This window comes from Neoarius graeffei, chromosome 8, assembly GCF_027579695.1.
Source record: "Neoarius graeffei isolate fNeoGra1 chromosome 8, fNeoGra1.pri, whole genome shotgun sequence".
Classification (NCBI taxonomy): domain Eukaryota; kingdom Metazoa; phylum Chordata; class Actinopteri; order Siluriformes; family Ariidae; genus Neoarius; species Neoarius graeffei.
In genome coordinates this window covers 70,187,105-70,208,947 of record NC_083576.1, presented here as the reverse complement: position 1 = coordinate 70,208,947, position 21,843 = coordinate 70,187,105, and the positions used below count along the sequence as shown (strand labels likewise).

The window sequence follows — 21,843 nt, the reverse complement described above, 5'->3', positions numbered from 1 at the left end:
GGTTTTTTTTGCATTACACAACTTTTCCAGTCTGTTGTTGCCCCCGTCCCAACTTTTTTGAAACGTGCTGCTGACATCAAATTCAAAATGAGCACATATTTTTCAAAAAACAATAAAATTTCTCAGTTTCAACATTTGATATGTTGTCTTTGTACTATTTTCAATGAAATATAGGGTTTCCATGATTTGCAGATCATCATATTGTTGTTTTTTTTTTTAAATTTACGTTTTACACAGTGTCCCAAATTTATGGAATTGGGGTTGTATATTATCCTCCTTTTTACTAATAAAGTTTGTTCATAATTTACCTTAAAATCAACACTTGAAAAAAATTAAACACTGTTGGATTTGGGGGGAAAAGTTAATCTCTGTGTTATCTGGCTTTGCCTTGAGCTGATTTGCAGTTAAATTTTGGCCATTGCATCCACAGCAACCAAAAACAATGTAGGAGATGAACAAACATAAAATGCTCCATGAAGCAGTTAACGAAGGAAAAGGGGTCGTTTATCCTTCTTGTTTCGCAGAGCCCAAAAATCCTCTTTGAGAATGAATCAGAGAACTGCCCATTCCACTAACAAACATAACATAAATGTTAAAATTAAAAAGGCATGCTCTACACATTCAACATCGAAACACTATGTGGTGTTCATTATTTTAAAAAAATGTGTCAAGGTAAAAAAAACAGCATCCACTATAATAAATGTGTGTTCCTTGGAGTATCACAGTATGTTTGAACCAGTGTTGGACTCCTTCATTTGACTAAAACTCAGGTAAACACTGGAACAGGCCACAGTCATATAGATGGTCACAATATTCATCATTCAAAATAATACAAAAAAAAAGTAACAGCAAACAAAAGTAAACATTCAATGTTGGCAAATTCTTACAGGTGGAAATTACAACCAATTATACAAATTCCTATAAACAACAGAAGAGCAAAAGACCTACTGTACATATTACTTACATTTTGAGACCGTGAAAGGAGTTTTTGACAGGTACAGTCATAATTTGATTACGTAATTATGACATACCAGGCCAAGACAACACCGCATTGGGTTGCTGACTCCAAACATTCGTCCCAACATTATTATTATTTTTTTTAATAACACATCCTGCTCAGCTCTGTAGAGTGGCACATGGGGATCAATAGTTCACAGATTCAGCTCGGTTTAAAGTAACAGTTTACACCTTGTTCCCTTTTTCTCTTGCAGACAGAACAAAGTTCTGGAGTAATACTGTTCTCCATAGGAGCAAAGTGATCTCCAGCTGGTAGCTGTCCTTCATAAAAACAAAGGTCCTGAGCAGCTACATTTCAGCTTCAGATTGAGGTTTCATTGCTTGCACTAAGAAAGACAGTGACAGAGAGAGAGGTAGGATTAGGTAAGCAATGCTGACCAACACGACGCAAATCCAAAACATCACAATGCAATTATGTCCAACAATGAGATAATTAACAGTTATTCTACGAAACCGAGTCGTACATGAGCTGATAGCCGATGAGGTGCGTAGCACCAAGTTGGCTATAAGCCATGTATGACAAGATTGAGTGAAATAACTGTTTTATTCTATCCACATTCACTGGATTTTGAGAAAGAGCATTTTTATTTTTTGCAAATTCAATAAATAAAAACTTTATACAAAATGTCTGACAAAATCATTTCCACTTAGAATGTAAACAAACCGGCGAAATGACTAGCAATTTGTTAAAAATGCTATAATAATAATTCTTAAACAATAAAAAAAGGATACATTCTTACCATCAAATACTTTTATTTCATATTTTGTTGCTTTTTTTGTGGTTTTGTTTTCAAGTAGAGTTTTTATTTCGTCCTCGGTTGGTTCAGGAACACACGCGACCATTTTGTTTTTCTCTACTCACGGTATATGAGCTGATAGCTTAATAGTAGAGTAGCCAAACAGAGCACGCGATTGCTCATATCCAGTGAATGTGGATAGAATAATACCCAATATATTTTATCTTTATGTAATAAGTTAGCAACATGAACATTTCTACAAAATTGCAATTACTTCCTACGCTTGGGCATCATTTTGATGGCAGATGTAAATACAAAATGGGGGTCACATGATGGACTAAAATCATCTTTTTGTTTCATATTTTTAGTGTTATTTTAATATTATATTTCATATACGGCCACACCAATTCGATTAGTTGGTTCTTGGAATCGCCACTTGAAGAAAATGCAAAATGAAAAAAAAAATCGAAATCGACTGCAGGTTGAGGTCACGTGACATCGAAAACCAATCAAATCGCCCCTTTCACTTTAGATAAAGACTTGTGGAAGAAACATGCCTGCAGAGGGGAATCCTGCAAAGCCCATTTGTGACTGCTAGGATATTCAGCGAACAGAAGCGTAAAATCTTTGACAGGTGTGTCGAAATTCAAGAGGGGGAAAACTTTGCACAGTTGTACTCAAGATGCCGTGAGCTTGTTACCCTGCGATGTGCCAACTTGGACTACAACTCTGTGGAGTTGGGTTTGATTTACAGTGGTGCTTGAAAGTTTGTGAACCCTTTAGAATTTTCTATATTTCTGCATAAATATGACCTAAAACATCATCAGATTTTCACACAAGTCCTAAAAGTAGATAAAGAGAACCCAGTTAAACAAATGAGACAAAAATATTATACTTGGTCATTTATTTATTGATGAAAATGATCCAATATTACATATCTGTGAGTGGCAAAAGTATGTGAACCTCTAGGATTAGCAGTTAATTTGAAGGTGAAATTAGAGTCAGGTGTTTTCAATCAATGGGATGACAATCAGGTGTGAGTGGGCACCCTGTTTTATTTAAAGAACAGGGATCTATCAAAGTCTGATCTTCACAACACATGTTTGTAGAAGTGTATCATGGCACGAACAAAGGAGATTTCTGAGGACCTCAGAAAAAGCGTTGTTGATGCTCATCAGGCTGGAAAAGGTTACAAAACCATCTCTAAAGAGTTTGGACTCCACCAGTCCACAGTCAGACAGATTGTGTACAAATGGAGGAAATTCAAGACCATTGTTACCCTCCCCAGGCTTGGTCGACCAACAAAGATCACTCCAAGAGCAAGGCGTGTAATAGTCGGTGAGGTCACAAAGGACCCCAGGGTAACTTCTAAGCAACTGAAGGCCTCTCTCACATTGGCTAATGTTAATGCTCATGAGTCCACCATCAGGAGAACACTGAACAACAATGGTGTGCATGGCAGGGTTGCAAGGAGAAAGCTACTGCTCTCCAAAAAGAACATTGCTGCTCGTCTGCAGTTTGCTAAAGATCATGTGGACAAGCCAGAAGGGTATTGGAAAAATGTTTTGTGGATGGATGAGACCAAAATAGAACTTTTTGGTTTAAATGAGAAGCATTATGTTTGGAGAAAGGAAAACACTGAATTCCAGCATAAGAACCTTATCCCATCTGTGAAACATGATGGTAGTAGTATCATGGTTTGGGCCTGTTTTGCTGCATCTGAGCCAGGACGGCTTGCCATCATTGATGGAACAATGAATTCTGAATTATACCAGCCAATTCTAAAGGAAAATGTCAGGACATCTGTCCATGAACTGAATCTCAAGAGAAGGTGGGTCATGCAGCAAGACAACGACCCTAAGCACACAAGTCGTTCAACCAAAGAATGATTAAAGAAGAATAAAGTTAATGTTTTGGAATGGTCAAGTCAAAGTCCTGACCTTAATCCAATCGAAATGTTGTGGAAGAACCTGAAGCGAGCAGTTCATGTGAGGAAACCCACCAACATCCCAGAGTTGAAGCTGTTCTGTACGGAAGAACGGGCTAAAATTCCTCCAAGCCGGTGTGCAGGACTGATCAACAGTTACTGGAAACGTTTAGTTGCAGTTATTGCTGCACAAGGGGGTCACACCAGATACTGAAAGCAAAGGTTCACATACTTTTGCCAATCACAGATATGTAATATTGGATCATTTTCCTCAATAAATAAATGACCAAGTATAATATTTTTGTCTCATTTGTTTAACTGGGTTCTCTTTATCTACTTTTAGGACTTGTGTGAAAATCTGATGACGTTTTTGGTCATATTTATGCAGAAATATAGAAAATTCTAAAGGGTTCACAAACTTTCAAGCACCAGTGTATATATTTCATTGATTGATGTGAGGGGCAAACAAAAAATCATTTGAAGTATTTAGCCATCAGAAGTAGCCTACTCCTGGTCAAATCTTTTTTTCTGTGCATTGTAGATGTTCAATTGACTGTAATTCAATCGTTTATTTAGCCCATCTGTTTACTGGTTTGCCTGATAAAACACGTGCAGCCAGAGCTAGCCCTTAATGCATACGGGTGGAAATAAGATAAGCTATTAAAAGAGCCATATGAAATGTGTAACAATAATGTATTGTCTTTGTTTTGTTTCTCTATTATGAAAGCCCTCTATTTCCACCGCTAATTTTACCATCAGAGCATTTTTTAAATTTTATTTTTATTTAGCGCGCTCGCTTCATATTTTTCCCGAAAAAAATCCAACTAATTAAAAAGAACCAACTAATTAAATTGGTGTGGCCTACGCTAAACAAAATGTCTGTAATCTAAAATGTATTTTAAAATGATATTTCATGCCATTCATGTTTGATCCATTGAAAAACGGATTAATTTTTTTTCTCATAATTTGGCCATTTGCCAATTTCCACCCACTAACTATCTCATGATAGGATCCAACCAGGGAGCGTGAGAGCTAACATGAGACATGCAGTTGTGAATCTTTTTGCACTGCTGCTCATGCAATGTCACTGGGCAGTTGAATGCATATGGAGGAGATGCTAATTGCCCTCAGTGATGTACATAAGCTCACAGTCACCTGATGGAAAGGGGACAGAGTAATGGCATCCTCCCCATCCAGAAAGCAGGGCCAATTACACTCTACTGGACTCTGCCAATGGATGGCTATGACATTGGCACATTGCTCCAGAAAGGATCATTCTGACCAAAAACAGAACTTCAAAATGAGTAAATTGAGAATTCATGGCATTACTGACTCTGAGTCTGTGTCTTCCTCCACAAACGCAGGACTTGTGCTGGGTTCCATAGAGACCGTGTTCAGTGTGTTGGTGAGTGGAAGAGCTGGGGCTTCAATAATGATACTGTCAGTCTCAGTACCACAGCGCAGGACTTCATTTGACCCTATTGAGGGACTCTTGTACGAAATGGTGGGGGAGTTGTAGTCACCCAGCTTCTCTCGCAAACGGTTCTTCAGGTTCTTATCAGTCAGTGGAGGAGGGTATGTGATTTTGTTCTTTAAAATGCCTAAAGTGGAGGAGAAGGACATGGGAATGGGGGGATATTGGGGAAAGAAGAGAGAAAATAGTTATATACATAACATTACATTGAGGTGATTGAGCCCTTTAATGAGATGGAGGACTGGAGGCTAGAACCAATCCTGTGAATCTGGAAGGCAGGAATACACTTTGAATGAGACACCAATCCATGCAGGGTATCGCACATACTCATTCACACACACTGTGTGACACAGAGATAATTTAGAGTGGCTAAGCGACCTACTAATATGTTTTTGGGATGTTACAAAGGAAGCCAGAGAACCTGGAGTAAACCCACACAAACACAGAGACACTATATGGTCAAAAGTATGTGGATCCCTGACCATCACACCCATATGACAGCCTTCCCCTTGACCCTGACCTATTACCACAAATTGAAAGCGTACAATGATCTAGAGGGCAGCACGGTGGTGCACTGGTTAGCACTGTCACCTCATAGCAAGAAGGTTCTGGATTCGAGCCCAGTGCCCAACGGGGCCCTTCTGTGTAGAGTTTGCATGTTGTGTCTGTGTGGGTTTCCTCCAGGTGCTCCGATTTCCCCCAAAGTCCAAAGACATGCAGTTAGGTTAACTGGCTACTCTAAATTGTCCGGAGGTGTGAATGTGTGTGTGAATGGTTGAGAGAAGAAAACCTTTATGATAAATCCAGTACAAGGCAACGGGAAACCACTACTGTAATCCTTCCCTAGAAACTTTGATGGCTGAAGCTGTCAGAGTGGACCTGACATCAGAGAGAATGATCTAGAAGAGGGGTTTCAATCTTATTCACAAAGGGCTGTTGTGACTGCAGGTTTTCATTCCAACTAACCACAAGCGACCTGATTCCACTTGTTTAATCAGTTCATCTTGGTCTACACCCAACTGTCAAGTGTACCATCAAGTGCCATTTGTAGATAAGATCTCCTGGTCTAGAATGTGTATGATAAAGCACAATGATTTCCCTTCAGTGGAACTAGTCCAAGGCTATTCCAGCCTGACAATGCCCTTGTCCACAAAGTGAGGTCCAGGAAGACATGCCCTATGTCCGAAATCGCTCCCTACTCACTATATAGGGCACTATATAGTGAGGACGCCATTTTGTAGTGCTGTCCGAAACCTTAGTGAGGATTATTTATACCCTATATAGTGCACTCAAAGTATCCCACAAATGCATCATGAAAAGTAGTGTACGACCGATAGTCACTAACCAAAGCAATATATCCTATCATGCATTGTGATCACGCTGAAAGAAATTAAAAAAAAAAATCGCTTAAAAGTCTCAAATTTGATTTAATAAGGGGGCATCGTGGCTCAGGTGGATGAGGTGCCATACCATAAATCCGGGGACCCGGGTTCGATTCCGGCCCAAGGTCATTTCCCGATCCCTCCCCGTCTCTCTCTCCCGCTCATTTCTTGTCTCTGCATTGTCCTATCCAATAAAGGTGCAAAAAGCCCAAAAAAAATCTTTAAAAAAAAAATTGATTTAATAAAAGGTAGCGGCAAAGAAGAAAGTATTCAGCCTTGATTTAAAAACAAACTGAAAGATGCAGGTACTTTGTATTGATTAATGTGGGAAATGCGCTCAGTATAATATGGATTTATCACAAAAATACATACATGTATTTATTATTTTGAAAACCCACCAGCCGACTGATCTGGCACGTTTTAATTGTGTGACAGTAATGACGTAAATACCAGCGCAACGGAGTAGTGTGAGCTCACTATATAGTCCTCGATATAGTAATTCCCTATATAGGGAGTAGTGAACGAGTGAGCGATTTCAGACACAGGGATGGTTTGCCAAATTTGGTGTGGAAGAACTTGAGTGGCCTGCATGGAGCCCTGACCTCAACCCCAACGAACACATTTGGGATGAACTAGAATTAGATCCAGGTCTCTTCACTCGACATCAAAGTACCTAACCTCACTCACGCTCTTGTGGCTGAATAAGCAAATCCCCATAGCCATGCTTCAAAATCTCGTGGAAAGCCTTCCCAGATGAGTGGAGGTTATTATAAGAGTAAAGAGTGGACTAAATCTGGAATTGGATACTCAACATGTACATGGATGTGTGATGGTCAGATGTCCACAAACTTTTGGTCATACAGTGTATGCTTGTGTCATTTCTGTCAGACTATAATGTGTCATTTCTGTGTATGAAGTGTTCATTTCCTTTCTGTTTTTTCGTAAATTAACGTCTAGTTCATTTTAATCCTTTTTTAGCCTCACCGTCGAAGAAGAAAACAGAACACCACAGGAACTGCACTTGTATCCTGAACATAATTTCCTGAACTATAAAAGGTTTGTTATTATGCATCTAATGTTTTCTTTTCTAAATTAGGAGAAAATATCCAGCTAATGTAAATGGGCAAGGCAGGAGCACAGGAACATCAGCCTCCTCAAATTTCTCTCATGCAGTCTTACTATCGTGTCTTTAGCCATTCATTTATTCAAAATCAATAATAATTTAGTTTTTCCAGACGTACCCAATGCCACCGTGTGTGTGTGTGTGTGTGTGTGTGTGTGTGTGTGTGTGTGTGTGTGTGTGTGTCCCCCCGACCTTTTCTGGGCAACTGGGTGCTGCTTGGCTGGCTGGGAGGGCCTTCGCTTGACGAAACATCTCCTTTTGGATTTAGCTTATTGGACTGCTGGAGCTCCACACTGGCTTTGGTCTGCACCTGCAGCGTATCCGGACCACCAGTCCCCTCTCTCTCACTGGTTATGGGGTGCTCTACTGACCAGCAAGGCTTCACGTGATTTGCCACAGCATCAACTAAAACAATAAGGAGTGCAATCAACTAATTACAAAGGAGGGTTTTTCTCATTCTCATCTCATTATCTCTAGCCGCTTTATCCTTCTACAGGGTCGCAGGCAAGCTGGAGCCTATCCCAGCTGACTATGGGCGAAAGGCGGGGTACACCCTGGACAAGTTGCCAGGTCATCACAGGGCTGACACATAGACACAGACAACCATTCACACTCACATTCACACCTACGGTCAATTTAGAGTCACCAGTTAACCTAACCTGCATGTCTTTGGACTGTGGGGGAAACCGGAGCACCCGGAGGAAACCCACGCGGACACGGGTAGAACATGCAAACTCCGCACAGAAAGGCCCTCGCTGGCCACGGGGCTCGAACCCGGACCTTCTTGCTGTGAGGCGACAGCGCCAACCACTATACCACCGTGCCCCCCCACAAAGGAGGGTTTTTTTGCATTTAAATCCAATGCTCACAGACAATACATCAACACCACAGTGCAAAATACAGTACATAGTATAGGGATTCTTTCACTTTAATTTTATTTTATCCATGAAAACTTAGTACTTAAATTAATTTGAAAATAATTGAGCCCGTTACATAAACTACAACATTTTGTTGTTTTCATGAGCAGCAATTTCATTTTATAATAAGTATTATTACTCTATCCACATTCACTGGATATGAGCAATCGCACACTCTGATTGGCTACTCTACTACTAGGATATCAGCTCATATACCGTGAGTAGAGAAAAACAAAATGGCGGAGCGTGTCGCTGAACCAACTGAGGACGAAATAAAAACTACTCGAAAACAAAACTCAAAAAAATACAAAAAAAGCAACAAAATATGGAATAAAAGTGTTTGACGGTAAGAACATATCTTTTGTATTTTGTTGGATGTTTTGTATAAAGTTTTTATTTATTGAATTTGCAAAAAATTCAAATAAAAATGCTCTGTTACTTAAAATCCAGTGAATATGGATAGAATAAAACAGTTATTCCACTCAATCTCTTCGTACATGGCTTATAGCCGACTTGGCGCTACGCGCTTCATCGGCTATCAGCTCATGTACGAAGAGATTGAGTGGAATAACTGTTAAATATATCAGATTCATTTTTATGTATTTACCCCACAATAGTTAGGATTATTTAAATCCCTCAATATAGAGTATGTGCTCACTACATTGGGGATACAGCACCTTCCATTGGCAGAAAAGAAATAGATGGTTGCTCAGACTCATTTAATAGAGCTAAAAATTCACAAGCAGTTAAAAATATCATTAAGCACAATCAGGAGCATAATTATTAAAAAAAAAAAGCTTTAAATGTCTGGAAAGGTTGGATGTTTGTCAGAAAGAGGACCCATGAGCACAGATAAAGGTTCAGGATATGTATGGTTTAATTCAGGGGTTCTCAACCTTTTCTACTTTAAGGCCCACCTATTCATAATTGTAATGAGTCAGGGCCCATTAAAAAAGATCCCCAATTGTTTTGGCTCATTTATTCTATTGGAATCTAATAACCTATTGTAACGTATTAATGGGATGCAACATTACGCCATTACAGATGGGAGCCCAGGAATTAAATAAATGCAATAAAAGCAAGCTGTTTTTAATTGTAGGTATGGTATTTAAAACTGTATGGATGTGCCAGAAGCCAACATGAAACCATGCATGCAGGCCATTCTCACTCAAAAGGGATTAATGATCCAAAAGTGGAGTCTGGTCGATTAACACAAGAACTTATTGCTATGTTTGTGTACAGCACACAAGCAAGTTATTAAAACCAAGAAGTACACTCAAAGGAAGTGGATATAGAAACCACTCAATAGGATTAGATCCTTACACGTTAACAAAGAAGGATTTTCCTATGAAAGAAAAATGTACTAGCTAAATATGACATTAGTAAAATAATTTTTGATCCTATTGTAGCTGTAACTAAATACAAAGACAATAGTTATCCACACTATTAATTAACTTAATGTGAAGATAATCAACAGATTTAAGGTTTTTTAAAGATTGTGTTTATTTTTAGTCTTTTGTATTTGTAATTATTTGTATCTGTACATGCACGACCACACCAGCTCTGCTGATCAACTTATCGTGTTTAAATAAAGTTATTCATTCATTCATTCATTATGAGTTGGAAAATCATCCATCTGTTGAGTTCCCCGACATCTCCAACTACCTGGTGCTGCAGACATCATTCTACACGGACAAACAGATGAAAACCTGAAAGAGCATGGAAGAGTACAACTTTTTATATGTGGCTGGATTAAAGATCTGGGGATCAGGACACTACAAGATAAATCCTGTATCGTTTTTGCCTGGGTAAATATGAGTTTCTGGGCTTTTTGTACGCATCTTTGAGAAGGTTGCTAGGATGCTACAAGTTTTAGTATCGGGTGTAAACAAACCACAGCCGCTCAAGTCTCAATCCTCCCTGCTCTTCTCTTCCAGCAAGCATCACAGATCCATAGAATTTACCCGCAAATGTATTTATTTATTTATTCAGCCTGCTGTGCTTGCTCTGTTTCTCTCTCTCTCTCTCTCTCTCTCTCTCTCTGTGTGTGTGTATGTCCGCACATGCGGGTTAAATGTGACAAAATAAACGCTTGTTCTTCTTAATTTACTCACAAATGTATTTATTCCACTTGAAAAGTATACGACAAACCAGCTACTGGATTTGGGACACTGTGACGTCCTGAACTATTTAGTATTTGGCTTCCAGCTTGAAAAAATTTCAAGGCCCACTAGATGGCGCTTCGCAGCCCACTAATGGGCCACAGCCCAGTGGTTGAGAAACACTGGTTTAATTGACTTACATTAAATGCCAGCACTATAACATAATACCTTAACCAGTCAAATGTAGATTTCTGCTTTTAAAAATAGAAACATGAAAATCCCAATAGTGCACACGTGGTTAAATTAGTTCTCACAGCCTTTATACAAAGAGTGCTTTTATCATCCGTGTCAGTGTGAAACTCAGAGCTAAGTGTGTGGAAATGTCAGTAAATCCTGATTGAACTGTTTGTGACTGAAGAAAAGCCGTACCTTTTGGAGTGCTGTGAACTGGACTCCTCTCGTTGTTCCACTTCGGCTTGGATCGCTTCTTCTCTTCTTCACTGTCAGATGAATGGGATGAAGCATACGAGCTGCTGTGCTCATCCACTGAGAGTTCACTATCTGAATCAGAGTCTGAGCAATATGTGGAAATACACATAACACAACACAATGGGAAAAATTATTCTCTTTTTCAGTAACAGCAGGATTCATGAGAATAATACAAATATCCTGAGATTACTGATGTAACACTGATGCAGTAACTTTACTGACGGTATCATGGCATATTTTGAGTTTTCTAACCTATTGAGTTTCATGGCCTAATGGTTAAAGAAGCAGTTTTGGGACCAAAAGGGCGCTGGTTTGCTTCCCTGGACCAACAGGAATGGCTGAAGTGCCCTTGAGCAAGGCATCTATCCCCTATCTGCTCCCCAGGCTGCTCTGGGTATGTTGTATGTTGCTCTGGATAAGAGCATCTGCTAAATGGCAGTAATGTAATAACCATAATTACCATTAAGTACCTTCATAAAACCATAATAATCTTGAGTGAATTGTTGTAAGGAGGTATGATTCAGAACACAAATGGATCACCAAAGACAGTATGCAAATCTGAAATATTTTGAAAATTATCACTTGAGCTCAGCTCTCTAAAATAAGCCAATGTTGAAATTGACCAATCGGTTAAAGATCAGGTAAAGTGCTAATGACTTTATCCATACCTTCTTTTCTCTTGTTCTTTTTGAAGCTTAAAGACGAGTCTCCACCACATTGTGATTTTCTGCTGCTCTGGGTCACAATGCACTTCTGGTCACCCCTAAAAAACACACGTCTTGAGTAAGCATGCTCACATCCATCATAATTAGCTTTACATAACATTCCCAAAACTTCCTAAAAGTATACCGGTATGATGGAAAGCCAGATTTGTTGAAGCAACATGAAGAAGGCTAAACCGATATGAGAATTATGCAGAGGGGACCGTCAGGGTCTCTAGGCCTTCAGAGAAGGCCCAAACATATCAGCATTTCAAATATTATATTTCCGTTATTTCATTCTTTCATAATTGCATTATAATTATTCTCTTTTAATTCGGCCTCATTTTCTATCAAATTTGCTTCAGAAATAAAAGGGTTACTGGTCTGAAAACATTAAAATAGAGTTATCCAGTGAGATCTTTTTGTTTGTTGTCTCTAGGCTGAGAAGAGTTTAGAGCTGGCTCACTCATTGGTTAGGACATCATTGCCAGGACAGAAGGCCATGGCAGTGTATGTTTATGTAGGAAGTGATAGATGAATTAACCAATTAGATTTTGATTTATAGTGGGAGGGACCAAAAATGTATCGCCCTCAACCTTCTCGAAGGCCAACGCTAGCTTAACCGCAAGTCAGCACCGTCTATGCAGCAGTGAAGTCACCTTCCAGCCGGTATAACGTAACAATGTGTTGTGTAGTGTGTTAGCAAATGCTAATAAAGTGGTCAAGCCAGTGCTATCAAGAGCAAGTAGGAAAAAGTCACAAAACCATCTCTAAAGAGTTTGGACTCCACCAATCCACAGTCAGGCAGATTGTGTACAAATGGAGGAAATTCAAGACCATCGTTACCCTCCCAAGGAGTGGTGGAACAACAAAAATGATGTTTAGTCGTCTTCCCAGCCAGCTCTAAAGCTCTAAGTCCTTCAGTGTCAACAACTATAATGTAGTCAAACTTCACTAAGAGCAAGGCGTGTAATAGTCGGCGAGGTCACAAAGGACCCCAGGGTAACTTCTAAGCAACTGAAGGCCTCTCTCACATTGGCTAATGTTAATGTTCATGAGTCCACCATCAAGAGAACACTGAACAACAATGGAGTGCATGGCAGGGTTGCAAGGAGAAAGCCACTGCTCTCCAAAAAGAACATTGCTGCTCGTCTGCAGTTTGCTAAAGATTACGTGGACAAGCCAGAAGGCTATTGGAAAAATGTTTTGTGGACGGATGAGACCAAAATAGAATGTTTTGGTTTAAATGAGAAGCGCTATGTTTGGAGAAAGGAAAATACTGAATTCCAGTAGAAGAACCTTATCCCATCTGTGAAACATGGTGGTGGTAGTATCATGGGTTGGGCCTGTTTTGCTGCATCTGGGCCAGGATGGCTTGCCATCATTGATGGAACAATGAATTCTGAATTATACCAGCCAATTCTAAAGGAAAATGTCAGGACATCTGTCCATGAACTGAATCTCAAGAGAAGGTGGGTCATGCAGCAAGACAACGACCCAAAGCACACAAGTCGTTCTACCAAAGAATGGTTAAAGACGAATAAAGTTAATGTTTTGGAATGGCCAAGTCAAAGTCCTGACCTTAAACCAATTGAAATGTTGTAGAAGGACCTGAAGCGAGCAGTTCATGTGAGGAAACCCACCAACATCCCAGAGTTGAAGCTGTTCTGTACAGAGGAATGGGCTAAAATTCCTCCAAGCTGGTATGCAGGACTGATCAACAGTTACCGGAAATGTTTAGTTGCAGTTATTGCTGCACAAGGGGGTCACACCAGATACTGAAAGCAAAGGTTCACATACTTTTGCCACTCACAGATATGTAATATTGGATCATTTTCCTCAATAAATAAATGGCCAAGTATAATATTTTTTTCTCATTTGTTTAACTGGGTTCTCTTTATCTACTGTTAAGACTTGTGTGAAAATCTGATGATGTTTTAAGTCATATTTATGCAGAAATATAGAAAATTCTAAAGGGTTCACAAACTTTCAAGCACCACTGTACATTTATTTAGTTACTTTTAAAATCAACATTGACCACTACATACAACGGAGCGACCTGGCAGCTTGCCACTAATCCCTTGCAAAATCCTTTGCCCTGTTGCTTTTTTGGTGTGTCTGGCTAACTTTTGGCTGAGCTCAAGTCCCAGCTCTAATAGTAACGGTTCGCCACTGGAATTATGACAGGCCTTACTCGAGTTCTGATGTTTGCTATCGATATAATTTAACGTTATTTGCTACAAACACAATCCCTCAGATTTCAGTTGAAAAGAAGTTTATTTTGAGACAGCTGGCACAGCTGCAGGCCAGACACCTCATTCATTAGCCCTGAGTCCATTTACAATGTCATATCCGCTTTCATATTTTACCAATTATTCCACTATTACAGTTCCAGTCTGTTAATCAGAAATGAGAACAGAATACGTTTTTTGAGAAATCTTTCCGTCTTGTTTGCTTCAGAGACACCCAGCTGTAGGTGAGGGAAAAAGTGCACTACCTGAGTGTGTAGGCGATGTAGCTGCTCCCGTGGCTTTTGCCTGATCTGACCGAGTTCTCCATGGACACTGTGGACTCTCCGATCGGTGTGCGGTACAGACAGCCGTCCTCTGTGTATACATTCCCGTTGAAAGTGCGCTGTACAGAAATCAAATGATCAGAGTTCTGTCAGGTGTAAGGTGGTAGATGTAATAACACCATGTAAAAGAGATAATAAGTAGGGCAAATAAGTGGAGATACAAAAGTGGAGTTGTATACACTGCAGCTGATGTAGTGCTGACTCTTAACCCCACTTACAGTGAGCAGAGTGGTATGGGTGGCAGTGGACTCCTCCGCTGGTACCTTCTTCCCTCCAAAGACACTCTTCAGGTTTGTCCTCACATCTTTGTTAAGGATACAGTGAAAGAAAAAGATACAAATACCCTGCAAGGAAAAGCAAGAGTAAGCAAGTGATGTATACATCAGACATCCTGAAATCACTGAGACAGTTTAAGCAAGCATGATTAAAAAATACAAAAAAAAAACCCAGAACAATGACTTAAACATACAAGAAAATGATCTAAAATATATAAATTTTTAGTTAAACTTATCCTTGTCAGTATTTGTGTACCGAAGTTCATCTTTCTATATTCTATCCACATTCACTGGATATGAGCAATCGTGCGCTCTGACTGGCTACTCTCCTACTTGGCTATCAGCTCATATACCGTGAGTAGAGAAAAACAAAATGGTGGAGCGTGTTGCTGAACTAACTGAGGATGAAATAAAAACTCTACTTGAAAACAAAACCGCAAAAAATACAAAAAAGGAACAAAATATGGAATAAAAGTATTTGAAGGTAAGAATGTATCTTTTTTTTCAAGAATTATTATTATAGCATTTTTCACAAATTGTTCCTGTCATTTCACTGGTTTGTTTATATTCTAAGCGGAAATGATTTTGTTGGACGTTTTGTATAAAGTTTTTATTTATCGAATTTGCAAAAAATAAAAATAAAAAGGATCTGTTTCTCAAAATCTAGTAATTGTGGATAGAATAAAACAGTTATTCCACTCAATCTCGTCGTGCATGGCTTATAGCCGACTCAGTGCTACGTGCCTCATGGCTATCAGCTCATGTATGACTGGATTTTGTGGAATAACTATTTTTTTCGCGGTCTGGTTTCCATCAAATCATGCGCTCTGAGTGGCTCGCAAACGGTCCAGAATCCTATGATACGGACCCCGGTTACAGACCTTTGGCGACTTGCTCGTTCACAGCAACAACAAACATAGTAGCAACTTTTTGTCAACATTTATTTTCGCATTTCTCAGTATAATAGCATTAATTTTATAGCACGGATAATGATAACGACAGTGTTCACAGCGAAAGCGAGTTTTACTACCCTGATGAAGATGAAATAAAAGAAAACATTTCAGGAGAAAGCCGAAAACCTGTAACTGTTGCTAATGCCGAGCAAAAACATGGCTGAATCCTGAATGACTCAATTTTGTATAAATAGGGGACTACATAGGCGGCAAAATGTAGTTTTTTTTCCTGCCATGGACGTGCACTTGTATACTAAGGAGGAAGCCATTTGCATTACAGCCGTGAATGAGGATTCAAAATGCTGGCTCGCCTTGGCTTTGTTTTCCCGTTCGAGCGCGCTCATTTTCTGTTAGAATTTGGTAAAGAAAAAAAAAAATTATTTACCAGCTTAAGGTTGGTCCGTATCGTAAAATACCGTGACCTCGGCCTTGAAAATACTGACCTCGGCCCAGAGGCCTCGGTCAGTATTTTCAAGACCTCGGTCATGGTATTTCATAATACGGACCTCCCAGCTGGTAATATATATATAAAAAATGGAAAAAAAATCCACATTTTTGTGAAACTTGAGGCACATCATTGGGTTAACCTGCCACTGCCAATCCTGTTTTCTAGAACAGACCTCAGGAGTTGTGTTATACTCTATACTACTGTACCTGCAGGCAGCTGAAGATGGCGAAGAGGTAGTGGAAGGTGAGCACGTCACTGTTAACAGCTATTAGGCCGAGCAGCCAGGTGGCACTGATGAGCAACAGCAGCAGGACAGCCATACGCAGAGCAGCGCTACCAAAAACAGAGGATCAAAAGACATAGATAGAAAAATAATCTCTAAGTCCAGCCACTGGGGCAAATGAAACAGGATAAGTTCTTTAAACATTGGATTAATGCATGTGAGATATAGAGAGAGGAGTGCAGCAGGAACACCGCTGCACAGATGAAAATTCAGCTCTTACATTGCTCCTGATGTCTCACTCTGACTTCTCTGTCCACAAGAAGCCTTCGCTGCCAGCACAAATATTACAATGTTTATCTGAAAAGTAAGGACATTAATTACCAATGGGCCTCATTTATTCTTTTTTTACTATAAAGGTGTGTGGAAATGTTTTCGTGAACCAAACTGAATCAACTGAAAACTGCAAAAAGTGTGTTCACAGCACAGCTGATTTTCATTTAGTTATACCCACAAAACTCCATTAAAGGCAAAAAGCTCAGAAACGACACAATGACGACTAAACACCAAAATCTTCCATCTCAGGAACTGCAGCACGTCAGCTCCCACAGACTCACACTTACTCTTCGTCCTGTTATGGAGCAGCATTTCTTTTGTCCAAATTCAAAAGTAAGACTTATTTGTCTTAATGCACTTCTTTTGGATTGACTGCATGCAAGTCATTAATATGAACTAACAATGTTTCACAAATGTTTTGCTTAATTGTTGTGTGTAACTGAAATATATAAGCTACTTAATTTTCTTACTTGTCATAATCCATATATAAAATGTGCAGCAATTATAAGATCGGAACCTAAACAATTGAGTTTTACTTTATTGAGTCTTCTGATACTGACATTTTCAGGAGCTAAGGCAGAATAGAACCTTTTTTTTAAATGAATTAACTGGATTTTCATGAACACCACATTTCTTGTGTGAAAAGACAGAATTAAAAAAAAAGAAGAAGAAAAAAAAACATCCAGATTTACTAAAGCACACAAACACACTAACCAGCACTACAAAGGAGATGGGTCCTGTGATGCTCCAGATCAGAGTGTCGTGAACAGAAAGCCAGCAGAAGTCTGGATTCCCGTAACCCTGAGGATCCAATCCCACAGCCAGACCTGAGAGAGAGAAGGACAAAGAGGGGAAGATGGAGAATGAGAAACATTAATTAAATAATATTGGCTGGCGTTGAGTGGTATATCAGATATATTCCATTCAGCTAGCATGATACTGAACAAGTCGAAGACGAGTTATAACTGAATGGAATATATCTGATATACCGTGACAAAAACCCAGCCAATATTATTATTATTATTATTATTATAATAATTATACATACACATTCCTTTTGGGTGTTCAATGCGTCTTTCTCTTTCAAAATTCTCTCAGAATCTTTCGTATTTAACGAAGCAAACCTGGCAGCCATGTTTGTTTACAAATTGTCACAGTTGCTTGCTAGCACGGAAGTTTTACGTCTCCGACATGTGACGTCATGTTGTCTTGACAACCATGCAATATCGTAAACCATATTCAACACTCATTCTCCACTGGGTTGAGTGACATAATACACATAAGATAAGCGATATGCTAACAATATTGCATGCTATCGAACCAAATGAATGAAACCTGCTAGAAGGGAATAGAACACTTTTTATTCCATCGAAAAAGTGTCCTGTATGTAAAATAATAGTGTGTATTGTTTGCTGCATACATACAAGTAGGCTTATAAGTACAAGTTTCTGTGTCCACAAGGATATCTGCCTCACCTGTGATGATGGCGGGAAAGCCCCAGCCAATGGCGTAGTAGAATCTCATTTGGCCGTGGTTGACATTGCGAATCTCTGTCAGCATACGGTAAATGTGCAGCCCCTCCACGAACATCCAGGCGAATGTACACATATAGGAGTAGTGCAGCAGAATGGCCACCACTGTACACACAAACTACACATACAGGCCAAGTGGATCAGCACATCTGACCTTCACAAAGCATGCATTACATTTCTTTGTCACCACAATGGATTCCCATAACATTACTCTTACTGGGGTAATTCTTCAACAATCTCTTTAGTCGAGTGTGCGGTGCAAATGCTAATTTCCTCTGAGCTGAGCGACAGACGCAAAATAAAAAAGGAGAGGTTTTCAGAAGGCTTGTGCAGGGCCCTTGAATGTTTTCAGGTCTTATGCAATGCTCTGAAAGCAAATCTCAAGGAAAGTAGCAGTACGCGTATGAGAGGAATGTCTAAAAAGCACAGAAAGTAAAAGTACTGAAGTGAAGGAAACACTCCTTAATAGCAGGTTAATACTATAAATAAAAGCACCTTTTATTTCTTTTATTTAGCTTTTTGGGCAGTGGTGGCTCAATGGGTTAAGGTACTGGGTTACTGACTAGAAGGTCAGGCGTTCAAGCCCTAGCATTGCCAAGCTGCCACTCGACCCTTACCCTTATTGGCTCAACCTAACCACATTGACCCCACATAGAGGTGGGGAAAAGATACAAGAATAAGTTTCAAAATGATTATATTTATTAAATGACCAGAAAACAACAAAAAGACACAACCCAGAAAGTTGCAGTCATAAAATGTTAAATCCCTGTGATCATTCCATTGCAAACATATAGCATGAACAAACAGCATAATAAATAATTTGTAACTGATCACTTACCGGACTGTCAGTCTGATTGATGCCAGTGAGGAAGATGAGCTCAGAGAGGAAGATGGCTGCCACCAGGTTTTTGTGGATGCTGTGCAGGTTGGAGTGCAGTTTACGCAGAATTGCCAATAGGAGGAAGGTGATGAAGAGGGCCACCAGGGAGGAGGAGACAGTAGTGTAGGTCACAACCTTCAGAGGCAGGACATCCCCATGCTAAAAAACACAAGGGTTTTGTTAAGAAAATACAGTATAGAGAATCTTGTACTTTAAATTGCTGTGTGTGTGTGTATATATGAGTGATTCCATGCTTATGGGTAATATGGCGATATGCAGACATGGGTATATACAACGTGTTAACAATTAAATTTTACTCACAGTAGTGATGAATGATTTATTGCTAGTTATTAATTGTAACTTTGAGAGATAATTAAGATAAAATTAATGCTCAATCCATATTAAATCAAAAGTTATTAAATAATCATTTTGAAAAAATTGTCAGATTCGCAAGAGCTGTTGGGGACATTCTCAGATGCATTATTTCACATGGCTCTCACATGGCTCTAATGCCTACTATCATTGAGTTTTGCATTTATAAATTCAATAAGGGGACGTACCTTTGAATTTTATATATTGTTATATATATTTAAGTGTATATATATATATATATATATATATATATATATATATATATATCGATTTAGAAACATTTGAAAATACGTTGAACAGACGTTTCCGTCCCATCAAAAATACACACAAAATGGGTAGATAATTAATTTTACCATACAAAGTTTGGATAATGGATATTTTTGAAAAATGGTAGAAAACACTATTAGTTTTCTTATATAATGAACAGAGAACGTCTGCATTATTTTTTTATCAATTGTAATTGCTTTCAATGCGAGTGTTCGTAAATCCATCAAACATTACGTTCTGTTCAATTACCGATAAAAAAAATTGCCCGGCTATTTAAGATATTGCTGTTTAGAGAGTATATATTTTTGTGCGGTCTTTTATTTGATGTCATCAAATCATGTGTACACAAGCAAGATGGCCGAAGCTAACAAGAGGTATGTTTCCCATCACGCTCCGTTACATTAACCAAGTCTGGACGTAACGTGTCCATCAATTCAAAGTATAGTCAACTCCTCGGCACCTGCTTAGTTTCAGTCTATTTCTAATTACTTATTTTAAGTAACATGTAGGCTAAGTACGATAAGATATACCTCAAAAATAGTTAATCTCGGTTTTCACGATTTGACATGTAAACAGACGTGATGTTGGACATGTTCAATCTGAACAGACGTATAATTTGACAGCGACGATCGCACGTTAATGCGGGTATCTCTGTAGAAAAGTGTAGAAACAGAGGAAACTGATATGTTAATATGATATAAGCTATCTAAACATGTCGATAACTAAGTAAAAGTGTATTACTACCATAAGAAAGAGGAGTTGATCAAATTATTTTCTCTTAGAACCTCTTAAACCTATATTTTGATAAAATTTGAACATCCAAGAAGCCCATATTTGCCATCTTTTACCCATTAAAAACCCTAATATTTTGGATATGTAAGTCTGGGAGGCCTAGTTTAGAAACTGTGAAAGATGTTCTGTTTAACTGTAATCAAAACAAGGAAGGAATTATAATTTGATAAGCCTATGAGTTCCAAAATGATGTCTGTTACATTACTTCTGTTACGATTGTCCATCTCGCGTCTGTTACAAATTAATTACAATCTAGCTATATACCATGTTAATCTTATTGAAAGAATGTGTATGTTTATTCTACTACACATGTTTATTAATTATATTTGCTAAAACATCCTTCCTATGTTTCAAAAAGCCAACCAGTCTTTTTACATTTTTGTATCAGACAATGTCATTCTATTGGTGTCAAACATTATTAAAAAAAGCTGATGTAGATTGCTACATTAAAAAAAACCCTCACTGTTATATTCTAATATATCATTACTTTATCTATACATAATAAAATACAGTTATTAAATAATTCTACATTGTTAAAATTGAGAATCTATATGTCCACAACACTTCTGTTACGTTCTGACTTTGGCATATAAATATGTTTTTATTACATCTCAGAAAATTAAAGTTATCTTTTAACATATAATTCATTAAAGATTACATGTTTTGTAACCTGATGGTAAAAAAAGAAATGGTTTTAGGTGAATTTTTAAAAATAAGTTCATGTCCCCATTTCAGTACCCATAAGCGTGGAATCACTCATATATATATATATATATATATATATATATATATATATATATATATATGTGTGTGTGTATATATATATGGTTCCATACAAATGCTGTCCAACCTGGAATGGTGGAATGATTGTTCATTGGAAACTCGTGTTTACCTCTCTTTTGGAAATATCCATGAGGACGGCAAAGCTGGTCATGTGGTTACACTGGCAGCTGATGTGTGTGGTGTTCCTGAAGACCAGTTCACAGCCTTTAGAGGACCAGGAGCCTGAGCGCCCCACCCTGAAGGGACACAAGCATCAATAAATAAAAGCTTGCATGTGTTCTTACTCTGGATCTGCTGTTTTGTATCAGTGGGTGCTGCTGAGATTGCGACAACAACCAATCATTTTATTCAACACTCAACAAGTGGAGCAAAAAGCTCTTGCACATTACAGTGGTGCTTGAAAGTTTGTGAACCCTTTAGAATTTTCTATATTTCTGCATAAATACGACCTAAAACATCATCAGATTTTCACACAAGTCCTAAAAGTAGATAAAGAGAATCCAGTTAAACAAATGAGACAAAATTATTATACTTGGTCATT

The 21,843-nt window shown here is 38.6% G+C and overlaps 1 protein-coding gene across 2 annotated transcripts in view; it reads right to left on the bottom strand.

The window, feature by feature from the left end:
• Positions 1–276: 276 nt before the first annotated feature.
• The window catches only part of celsr1b (cadherin EGF LAG seven-pass G-type receptor 1b), a 146,999-nt gene continuing 125,432 nt past the window's right edge, over positions 277–21,843 (bottom strand). The window contains exons 23-35 of one of the 2 annotated variants that reach the window (XM_060928140.1): positions 21,412–21,538; positions 19,047–19,247; positions 18,152–18,326; positions 17,391–17,503; positions 16,624–16,700; positions 16,327–16,453; positions 14,663–14,788; positions 14,367–14,503; positions 11,837–11,931; positions 11,109–11,252; positions 7,853–8,065; positions 5,015–5,282; positions 277–1,343 (exon numbers count right to left, since the gene is read on the bottom strand). In XM_060928140.1, the coding sequence (XP_060784123.1) occupies positions 1,319–1,343; positions 5,015–5,282; positions 7,853–8,065; positions 11,109–11,252; positions 11,837–11,931; positions 14,367–14,503; positions 14,663–14,788; positions 16,327–16,453; positions 16,624–16,700; positions 17,391–17,503; positions 18,152–18,326; positions 19,047–19,247; positions 21,412–21,538 (1,828 nt within the window). In that variant the 3' untranslated portion in view covers positions 277–1,318. The remainder of the gene's footprint in view (positions 1,344–5,014; positions 5,283–7,852; positions 8,066–11,108; positions 11,253–11,836; positions 11,932–14,366; positions 14,504–14,662; positions 14,789–16,326; positions 16,454–16,623; positions 16,701–17,390; positions 17,504–18,151; positions 18,327–19,046; positions 19,248–21,411; positions 21,539–21,843) is intronic. The other variant, XM_060928141.1, reaches the window with a different exon arrangement.